This window comes from Typopeltis vanoorti, chromosome 19 (genome assembly GCF_054136105.1).
Source record: "Typopeltis vanoorti isolate ZY-2024b chromosome 19, IOZ_Tvanoo_1.0, whole genome shotgun sequence".
NCBI lineage: Eukaryota > Metazoa > Arthropoda > Arachnida > Uropygi > Thelyphonidae > Typopeltis > Typopeltis vanoorti.
Genome location: NC_143567.1, coordinates 55652288 through 55664364, shown reverse-complemented (window position 1 = coordinate 55664364; position 12077 = coordinate 55652288). Strand labels below are relative to the sequence as shown.

The window sequence follows — 12077 nt, the reverse complement described above, 5'->3', positions numbered from 1 at the left end:
TTTCATTGTGTCAGTTGCTTTTTCTAAAGCATCAAAAAATTCCTCATTACTTCTACCTTAGTAGAACCTTCTGTGGGACCATAGGCACAAATAAGTCTCATTGTCCAGTTTCCCATTCTCATATGTGCCCACATCACTCTACTTGAGACTGCCTGCCATTCAAGAAGATTAGCCTCATATTTTGTGTTGAATACTATGGCTACTCCTTCTTTTCCTTGATTGTCATTGCCTGAATATAACATTTTGTATTTATTGCTCAGAAAGATCTCGCCAGTTTTCGTCTTTTTTCTTTCAGTCACCCCTATTATGTCAATCTGGTACTTATCTAATTCCTCAGCTAGCTCCATTTCTTTGCCATTCAGGCTTCTTACTTTGATAGTACCTATCTTTAACTCTGGTGATGTTGAGTTGGGGTTTGTTTTCAGATTTGTTCCAGTAGCTGACTTTTCGCTGTTCGCCTTGGTTCTCTGCCGAAAACAACAGGGGCCTTGTTTAACCAGGCGATGCCCCATCCGGCATGAAATTTTGTCATGTTGTACCATCATTTTTTATTTTGGTTTAACCGATAAAAATACAATTTGGTCGGCTAAATCCCAAATTGCCAGCCCATCCTCGTTCGTTCAGTATCCAAGTTGATACCCAACAGGGTGCACCACGAGAAGGTGAGGATTGGACATTAGTTTAGAAGCCCTGGTCGGTTCTCCGCATTCCTTTAAAGGCTATGTGGAGGTCTCCTCTCAGTTATACAGTTTTCACCCTTAAGCACTCCAGAGATAATGATTTGCCTATAATTGCTGCACCTCTTTTTTAAAGTGGTGTAAAGCTTGCTTGCATTTAGATACAGTCAGCTGGACTTCCAAATTAAACGTTGATTGACAAAGTATAAGCTCAAGTTTTCCTCTATAGTATTTAAAAGGAAATTAAATTCTTGTTCTGCTGCATTGCACCTTATTTTAACAAGTGAGGAAAATGATTGCATTAAATGATTAAAGTATTTCATGGTATATTTCATATGACCCAGCCATGCTACAAAAAAAAACAATAGGTTCACAATATTTTATGGACAAGAATTATATTTAAACAAAATAAAAAAAAATCCTGAAATAAAATATCCTCATCACTAAGTTAATAAATAAAATCAATGTATGGTGGACTTATTAGCATCTGCTTCTAATAATATCCAAAATAAATGCATTTCAATGGATTTTTTTTTTTTCCATGTAGCTTTCAAGGTTTTTGTGAATCTATAATATATTCATACCATGGGCGAATTGAGGTTTTTTTTTTTTCTATTTTTATTGATTTTATAATATTTATTTTTTACCAAGTTTGGAAACCCTACTCAAGAGACCAAACATGGAACTTTTTTTTTCCAAGCCACTTCAGGACTCCAGTAAGCAGAATAGTTCTCACACTAGGCAATGAAATCCATCTTCCATCTAAAGATATTCACAAACATCTATGCCCATGGCTGAATTCGAATCTGCAGCCTTTTGGTTGGAGAGTAGATATGCTAACCACTCAGATGACCAGACTAGCTAAATTTTTAAATCTCAATCATTAGAAGAATTATTTCGAATAATTTTGCCAATATAAATGGAATCTAGCAAAAAAAAAAAAAAAAAATTAAACAGCTAATCTTATATAAAACTGGTTCAAGGATGAAAATTTTTGCACTACATTGTATTCACATTTACCAACTAATCATAGGCTTCGCAGGTCATATAATGTTTCTATATATAGATTTTAAGGTTGAACTTTTGATTGAGAACTATAATGATGGCAAAACAGTGATTCTGTGATTAATGTTATTCATAGACTACTATAAAAAAATTAGTACTTGTATTTAAAAAAAACAAAACATTAACATTTAATTCCTTTTTAGGCATTCTTGACTAATGAAATCAGCTGAATGTCTCTGTGAATGGTTCTTTATCAATTGCAGTTTTTCTCTTAAACTGAGAATGTAAAACAGAATACAAGCATAGATTTTGATTAAATGGGCTCTCTTATTAAAATCTCAGATTTTCAATTTCAGTTTTCAGCCAGATTTGGCTGTTTTGTACATGAAATTACAAAAAAATTTTAGCACAGTGTCATGGGTTGGCAAATGATTAAGAAGAAAGAGGAAACTTGTTATGTTTATTGAACAACTAGCCCATAGTCCTTGTGAAAAAACAAAATGAGATACTATTCCAAAGAACAGTAGATACTGAAAGAGCAGTGAGAATGTAGTTTGATAAGTTTTGAAGCTGACTAGTAATTTGATAGTGACTAACAGTTGCTTGTATATTCTTTTAGCCTATGAAAGAAACATAATGCAGAAAGTTTATGGAAGTTTTTCCACTTAGCTATGCTACTAATTATATATTGGGTTTTTTCTAAATATATAATTTATATTGGGTTTTATCCTTTATCCAAGTGTAAGCAAACAAAGTTGGTGCCTGAAGTACTTTCAGGACTGGGGCAACTTGTGGTAAAGGTGGTATAAGTTCTCATCACTTGTTTTAGTATCTTCCATAATGAAAAGTACATCTCTTTGCAGACATGTATAATGCTGTGCATTAAGGGAAGGGCCACTACCCAGACTGGTTTTGACCTTTATTGAGGTCTCGTCAGTGGGAGTCAGACCCAGACGTGGTGAGACCTCAAAGGTTGAAACCGGTCTGGGTAGTGGCCCTTCCCTTAATGCATAGCATTATACATCTCTACAAGGAGATGGGATTTTCATTATGAGATACTAAGGCAAGTGATGAGAACTTATACCACCTTTACCACGAGTTGCCCCAGTCCTGAAAGTACTTCAGGTGCAAACTTTGTTTGCTTACATTTGGATAAAGGATAAAACCCAATATATAATAATGCAGAAAGTCCATTGGAATGAACTTATGAAGGATGGGGTTAACAGTTAATTGGATTCCCCCTCCCCATTTTTTTTTTTTAATTTAACCATTTTTAGTGAATTTCGATGTGTCACTGCAAATTAATGAATATATTCTAGGTCACAACATATAACACTGCTATATGTGGACACATTCCACAAATGGGAAGTTGTAGAACCCAAATCTGGACTCTATAAGTAGGTGTTAAAAACTTTACTGTTTAATGAGCTAGAGGTTATTGTATACTTTGTGAGGAAAGTTCTTTCAGATAATATAAGGTGGAAATACGACTAAGAAAAGTAGGTCATTAGGTCTACTTTTGGTCATCCAGATTGCTCTCCTTTGCATAACATCAAGAATTTTAAGGAATGTCCTTGTTGCATTATACCCCAAACATAATAATTATATTTTAAGGTTGAGCAGATTTGAAGTTTGTACAAAGTTACTAACAGTGGTTGAAGAATAGAATCTTTAGCAGATAAGGGTGCCAGATTTTCTAGAAGTTGAGAAAGCAGTTGATATGTATTTGTGTATATGTATCTGTATCGGTGAAAAAAGAGAGGCATATCTGATCCTGTCTGATAAAAGGTGAATTGAGATTTTTTTTTTTACACGTGACAAAACAGGATAGCATTTTAATAGCATTTGAAAATGATTAAGTTATTCACACCCTGTTGAAAAACAGCATAATGGTGTCTGTGTTAAAAGTACTGTCTGTAGACATTCTTGTATCGTGGGATGTTTCGGCACTTCAGGATCTGTCAAAATGAATAGGAGGAATGGAGTAGGTTGTACTACCACCAGAAAAACTTCAGGTAGGTTTATTTGTCAATGAAGAATTTCTTTATAAGAGATAGAGGGTAGGTAATAGAACATACTTTTGGAAAGCCCAGAGAGAAAGCTTGACAATAGATTAACTTTGAGTACAATTGAGGGATTTTATCAGGATCAAAAGAATATTTTTGGTATCTAGGTTTTTGATTCTTATATCTTTCTAGCAAAAGACCACAGCAAGTATATAACACACTTTCTGATATGGCAAGAGGTGATCTGTTCTGGTCATTTTTTCAGGTCAGCTTTAAGTGTTATTGCTGCAGTGTTCTTGGGAGGAAAGAAGTAGAAGCAAAGATGAGCACTGTAGCTTTTACAAGGTATTAAAGGCACAACTGCTATTTGTATAATTCTTGTAGCAAGGCTTATACATTGGTCATACATAACTGGTAATTAACTTAAGGAATTTTGTTTATTTGATTGTGTTCTCACCAAAGCAAGACCTTCAAAAGCCAACTTATCCAAAGACGAATATGCAGCCCTACTAGAAATGAAGAAAAACAAAAAAAATAGTAATCACCAAAGCGGATAAGAGAAACGGCACGGTGATTCTCAACCAAAAGCACTACACAGGTAAGCTTAAGGCTTTATTATTAGACCGTACTACCTACCCCCTATTGAATATAATCCTACCAGCTCTCAGATTAGAACTCTCCACAGATTCCTTAAGAAGGTCACTTCTTGGCCTGTGGAAGTTACTAACAAACTAAAACCTTTTAACTCTAGCCCCCCCCCCCCCAATTATATGGACTTCCAAAAATACACAAAGAAAATGTGCCATTACGTCCCATTGTGAATGGCATTGATTCCCCCACATATAAATTAGCCAAAGTGCTCGCACGCTATACTGCCAACACACCATCACACATAAAAAAAAACTCAGTCCACTTCAAAGCCAGTATAGAAAACCTCTCACTCCAACACACTGACATAATGGTCAGTTTTGACGTCTCCTCCCTATTCACAAATGCCCCACTGAAGAAAACCCTAGAGCTCATCCAAGCCAAATTTCTGCCCGATATCTCAGCCCTATTTCAGTTCCAATGAACTCAGGCTATTTCGTTTGGCAAGAAAAATTCTACAAACAGATAGAGGGGACATCCATGGGTTCACCACTTTCCCCACCCTTGGCCAACTTCTTTATGGAGACCTTTGAAGAGGAAAGCCTTAAACTCTGTCCCACAAAAGCCCACTATTTGGCTTCGGTAAGTGGATGATGTGTTTGCTATTTGGCCACATGGCTTAGATACACTCCACTCCTTCCGAACACACTTAAACAACCAACACCCTAAGGTCCAGTTCACCTTGGAAAAAGAGGGAAACAACACTCTCCCCTTCCTAGACACTCTAATCACTCACCAGCCTGATGGATCTTTGGTTTTCTCTGTTTATAGAAAACCCACCCATACGGGCAGATACATTTACCAGCAATCCCACCACCCCTCTCACAACAATATGGGGTTATTAAAACACTATATAACAGGGCAAAATTAATCTGGTCAGATGACGATGCCCTAACCACTGAACTAAACCATATCCCCAACACTTTCTTAGCCAATGGCTACTACCCCCAAAAAAATACTAAAACCAGTAACCTCCCCCCCCCCCCACACACAATAAAGATTACACTAAATCTATCACCATCCCTTACATCTGGGGTACCTCTGAGAAAATAACCAATATCCTCAAAAAATATGACCTAACTTCTTGTTATAGACCATATAAAAAGTTGGCATCCCTTATCTGCTCAAAGACCAACCACTTCCCCTAGACCCACCTGGTGTATACCAGGTCCCTTGCAGCTGTAAATTGTCCTACTTTGGCCAAACAGGCAGGACAGCGAATATCAGGATTTCAGAACACAAAGACTACATCCAGTTTCACCAGTACAGCCACTCTGGGCTTGCAGACCATGCCATAGAATTCATTGAAAGAAAACTAAAATAATACACCGCAGCAAGTTCAAGTACGAAAGATTATTCATGGAATCAGCAGCAACTCTAAAATATGTTCCAAACCTCAACAAATTTGGGTGCATGAGATTGACCCAAATTTGGGAGACTTATATCATGAGAACTTCAGCCCAGCGCCCAAGACAACCCAATTAGCCTGTTAGGGGGCACCATTAGGACTTTAGGAACAATATTAGTTTCTTGCCTTCTTTCTCATTTACTTTTGTTAGTGCCTGCGTGCACATACCATATTTGTATGTTCCTGAAGATGGCAACGTGACGTTGCCGAAATATTGAAGGTATTCATTAAATTTCCTTTAATTAATATCCATTTTATGCATTGTAAATTCCCTAAATTAATTACCAGTTATGCTATTTGTATAAGAGGCAAGGTTTCTGCATTTGTTTTTTTAATCGGATTTGGATTTGCTGATAGTTATTTGCATTTGTGCATGCTTCAGTATAGACTGAGAACAAGGCATAGATTGTGCTATGCTGATTTTTTTCTCTTAGACTGCCTTGGCATACCTGTTTAATCTGTGGCATAGATGGCATGTGGGAATTTTGAATAGTGGGAAAGTCTTCATTCCAAATTTCATTAGTGCTAAGTGTGGAAATTTCATCCTTAAAATTGCATGCTTGGTATCATTTCAGTTGTTATACATGGGAAACTTGCTATTTATTAGGTTACTGATGAATGTGAATAGTTTAATATGTAATTCATTATATTAATAATGATCTTTGATGAGATTGCTTAGACTATGTTTTGACCATGTAATAAATAGATTAAAGCTAAATTGCACAATGCTTTTTTTTTCTTCTGTAACTGTGTTTTATTTATTTATGGAAATCCCCTTTTTTTGTTGTGGTATATAATTAATACTTTTAAAATCTTACTGTATAATTTTTTTTTATTGTTTCAGTCATTAAATAGTGCATGTTTATTATCTGCAGAACTTTTTTTTTTTTTTAAGAATTGTCTTTACATCCCTAGTGATTCCTGAGTTTCCTTTCTCATCTTTCCTTCCTTTAGCTTAGTGTAAATGTAAAAAAAAAAAAAAAAAAAAAAAAAAAATAAACATGTCCGGTTAACTTCCTGTCTGATATGGAAAGGCAAGAGATATCAGTTTATTGTGAGGTGTAGCACAATGTAAATGACATGGAAAAAATTTTTGTAGTTTAACTTTTTGTTAACATTTAATTTGTTTTTAAACATGAATTGTTGATATAAAAAAAGTTTGCTTATTAAATCTTCATAGAAGCATTAAATAAAACAGTGCAGTTTTATTTAATGAGAGTGCCAAATGTATTTTTAGATGTACAGTATTTTTTAATGTATTTTTACATATCATATTCTATTGCCTATTAAACTTTCAAAGGATTTTTGACTAATTCATCATGATTTTTCAATAAGAAATTCCTAGGTACAGTTTGGAATGCCTTCCATACTGTTTTCAACATTCCAATGAAGTTGTCATTGAATTTAAGTGGGCTGAAATAGTTCACACAATTTGAAAAACAGATAGTCAGTTGCACTGTGGAAAAAAAAAAGTGTCTACAGCTTTGTCAAACAGAACTCTTGCATAGATGTCTTATTAAAGCATGTCACATCTTAATTAGTTCAGTATGTAAAATACTGTGAATGAGATTGATAATTAGTGAATTTATAGGAGTTAATCAATTTATCAAAAAGTTGTTTATATAAAAAAAGTCTCGGGAGGAAAGAGGGAACAAGGACTACTGCTGCTGTTTAGTGCATTTATGAATGCTATTATGCTTTGACCCAGAGAAAGGTATTCAGTTAGTTATTTGTTGGCGGTGCAAAGCCAAGACAACTTCATTGGAATGTTGAAAATAGTATGGAAGGCATTCCAAACTGGGTACAGTTTGGAATGCCTTAGTAAAAAAATCTTTTGAAAGTTTATTAGGCAATGGAATACGATATGTAAAAAATACATCAAAAAATACTGTACATCTAAAAATACATTTGGCACTCTCATTTACATTTTTTTCCCCCCAGTGGATCTAGGCAATAAATGACAATCCATCTAGACCGTAGGTTGGCAGACTTTTTCGGGCCACCGCCCACTTTGCAAGACATAAATTTTGTAATCCCCCCCCCCCATTATAACAGTTTGAATAAAACCATATTTCAAATATTTGAGACTGAATAAAACCATATTTCAAATACTCAATACTGTACTGTCGACATTTCTTCTTATATTCAGACATAATGAAGTAATAAAATTTGCAAAAATATTCTCAAAATAAAATATTTAATTTACACTTTGTATGACTCCACTTATCTATCACACTTTCGACTGATGATTGTTGGCAAAGCACACAAAAAATGAAACTTATTCCTAAACCACTGGTATTTATAGATTTGAAATCTAACCTGAATCGATTTGCATGCATTAACTTGTTTGCGATACCATCATACTCATGCTTTGAACAAGTCACTGCAAGCAGCCATATTCCTCTCAAAACATGCTGAATTAAGTGAATTACCTACGTAATAGTTGACTGACATACTACTAGTTAAGACTCGTCTGCTGCGTGGATAGACTAAAGCCTGTATGGCATGATCAATTTTTAACATAGCAAAAAATGAATAAATTTTTTAAGTATATAAAAAATAGAAGTTAAAATATCTTGTATGACACGTTCAATTTTCTCAGTGACATAGAAAATTGACATCTATTTCTATCTGACGGTAAATTTTTCAAATGATTAAATAATTGAAATAGAAAATTGATTAAAAAAAATTGATCATGTAAGACGGGCATAAGATGAATTAAAATTCAATATTTAAATTTTAAATGATTATCTAATCGCAAAATTACGAAAATAATTAATTTTTAAATATATTATTAATTTCTTCTATAAAGAGCCACCGACCGCCTGAATGCCCCCAAATACTTCTGATCCCACTATAGCCCCCCCCCCCCCCCCCCAGAAGGCTTCAGCGCCCACTGGGGGGTGGAGCGGTACTACCCGCTTTGGGAACCTATGATCTAGACATATCACGTATGGAAAATGTAGCACTTGGGGGGGGGGGAGACAAAATCCAGCTATGTTGATAAATTATTGCTGTACTTTGTTTATTTCTGACAGTTATCCCACTAATTTGTACTGTTGACAGTATTGCCATTTATGACAGTATTATCATCATTTATGAGAATTCTAACTGGAAGTCATCTTCTTAAACATATTTTTTTTAATAAATGTCTATCCCAGTGATGTATTCATGAGGACAGAGAATGAGCCATGTTTCTTTTGTTAATCACAGGATACTAAAACTTGTACAATAACAGAATTCTGCATATTTTTAATGAGTTTGTGACATTAATAACGAGAATTTCGATAATTTTCTGACAGCTAGTCGTCAACTGTAATTTTTATATTTCTTAATTTTGATGTTTCTTTGCATTAAGAGGTCAGACTATTTTATTCAGGATCTATTAAATTAGCTTGTGTGTGAGTGAGAGATAGAGAAATGATCTTGATATAAGTTAAAATGTAGTTAGTGATTTAAGAGAATTCAAGTTATCTTACTCAAAATGGTAGAGTTACAAATGAAGTGATAGCAATATCGGTATTAATCCAAAAAAAAAAAAAAAAAAAGATTTGATATGACAGTGAAGACACTCCTTTATAAATTTCAGAAATAAAACTATTCTCTATTGATTTGAATATTTTTTATTTTTGTATACTATTTTACAGATATCAATTTAGGTACATTTATTTAGATATATGCATTTTATATATATTATTATTATTCATGACACCTCCAAGGAGTCCGAAGACTTATCGCAGGAGGACACCTACTATACAACATTCAGTCTCCACTACTACACCGAACCTCTACCACCAATCAGCCACATCAACGCCCTCTACTGCCCACAACCACCACCACAGCTAGTATTTTTGTCTGTAAATTGCATGTGTTCTAAAGGGCAGATTTGTCTCTATGCGGGATGAAAAACCTGAGTTCCTGGAGAAAAAACCCTGCTACCTTCGTATGAGATCGGCTAACTCGCTTTCAATTGAAAAAGTCCATATAAAGATTCCTCCCGTCATGACGAGAATCGAACTTAGGCCTTTTCTAATCGAATGGCGCAATGTACTGTCGTCCTTCCAATTGTGCTACAGAGACGCTTAAAATTTAAAATCCATTGAACCGCTTCCATTCTAACTACTAACCACACTCAGACTTGCTTAACCTTTTGCGAGTCTTTAGTATCAGAGGCTTGACCAATGGACCAACCTTTGCTTGAAGCAAAGGTTGGTCCATTGTATATATGGGTAATATATATGGACCAATATATATAACTTTATTAAAATGTTTGAATTGGAGTGATCAGATGGCCCTTGTTGCTAATGATGATCATGTTCATTAACTGACAATTTTCTTATTAATAAAATGTTTGCATGATAAATATGCATGTTTTAGATTGGAATAATTTATATTAGAAATTATAGGACTAAGTGAACACATTTTCAGATATAAAGTACTTTTCCTGGTCACTCTAATTTAAAATCTGTCAAGTACCAGGAAAAAAAAAAAAAAAAAAAAAAAAAAGGGTAAGTCTCCCAATTTAAACTGTGATTACTTTTTACAGTCTTTGGTTGCTGATGAAAGGGCAGCCGATGATGCTTGTAATGAAGATACTGCTTTGGTATGTGTACATAATAAATCTTCTGTATGTATTCATGCATGTTTCATCCTTTCTTCTTTAATATAAGGAACATATTAATGTATTAGGATATTTGTGTTGCATGTTATTATTATTATTATTTGACACCTCCAGGGAGTCCAAAGACTCATCGAGGGAGAATGTGCCAACAGCATCAAACGATTGGTCCCCTTCAACTACTAACTGTGCTCAAACTTACTTAACTGAGCCATTAGTAGCAGAGGCTCTACCAATCAACCAACCTTTGCCGGCTTATGAGATGTTTCCTTAAAAGAAAGAATTATGAGATGTTTGTTCATAACATGGATTGAATGTTATGGTTTTGTTTTTATTACTGTTTCTTACCAGTAGGAGATATATTTTGAGCACTTGGTTTTATAGTGTGGAAAGTTACATGCAAAATATGTAAACTTGAACTTCTATAATTTTAAAATGGTGTTCTACAAGCTAACTTAAATAGGGCATAAGTATTTACTTCATCTTTTATTTCTCCTTTACAGTAATTTAGTCATTTATTATAGTAATTTGCTTATTTATACATTCTTCAAGAGCTGGATAAGACATCTAATCAGATTTTATTCAGTGTTGAGACCTTATTTGACATCTCTTGGATAATAAGATCCATTTTGTTACTGGTAAACTTGAGTGTTTAATATTTCAGTCATTGTTACAATTGTAATATATGATGTAATATGTTGAGACCTTATTTGACATCTCTTGGATAATAAGATCCATTTTGTTACTGGTAAACTTGAGTGTTTAATATTTGTCATTGTTACAATTGTAATATATGATGTAATGTTCTTACATTGCACCATGTATTACAATCATGGACAGATAATCTGCTTTTTTCAGCAAAGAAATTCCTTTTGGGTACCTGGTATGTAGCCTTGTGAACAAATACAGACTTATGTTGCTTGAAACATTCATGCCTACTTTTGTATGTACATGTTGATCCATGCCATAATGCTCAGTGTGTGTATTGTAGAGATAGCTTGTGAAAGCTTAAAACTTAATCTTCTTTATCTCATCTGTCTGGTGACAGTTGAGTCCCCCTTATATAATCTGTCTCCAAATGGTTCCATTTCTAGTCTTCTTGAACATAGTAGTGAAGCTGGGGAATTCGCCTCTTTCTTAAAACTTAATAGTGGTCATTTTCTTCAGTAATTTTGCTTAGTCAGTGCAGCAACTTCTATCCTGCATGGAATTCACTAACATCATGTAGTCTGATACCATGGTGTGTCTAGTTAATTCAACACAGTATCAAGACAACAGTACAGCCTAAGCATGACTTTTTTTTTTTTTTATTATTGATAATGGGTATTAGGTATACCAATCAAAGTATCATGGAAATTGCTGCCTTGCTATGGTATTCATGTATAGTGACATCTAAACTGCTGCATTAAGAATGGTTCAACAATCAGAAAACATCTAGCAAGCAGTTCTAGCTAGAACCAACCATATAACAGTAATTTGTAAAGAAGCATATTCAAACATTGTATTGGACCATGCACAAATTAATACATTGTGAAACAACTTAAATTCCACTTTTACTCACCTAAAAAAAAAAAAAAAACAAGCAGATAAGGTATAATCGTTTGTAGCAGGAATCAGTGGATCCATCATTCCAGTTTTCTTCACATATTCGTTAGGTCACCTGATATCGGTGAGACATTTGAATGCTGCTACCCCATATTGTGACTAGGTACTGT

The 12077-nt window shown here is 34.4% G+C and overlaps 1 protein-coding gene across 1 annotated transcript in view; it reads left to right on the top strand.

Annotated features, from left to right (window-relative positions):
- The window catches only part of LOC150096137 (ribosomal protein S6 kinase 2 beta-like), a 335208-nt gene that overhangs the window by 52536 nt on the left and 270595 nt on the right, over positions 1-12077 (top strand). The window contains exon 2 of the mRNA XM_090409619.1: positions 10291-10347. Within this exon, the coding sequence (XP_090265745.1) occupies positions 10291-10347 (57 nt within the window). The remainder of the gene's footprint in view (positions 1-10290; positions 10348-12077) is intronic.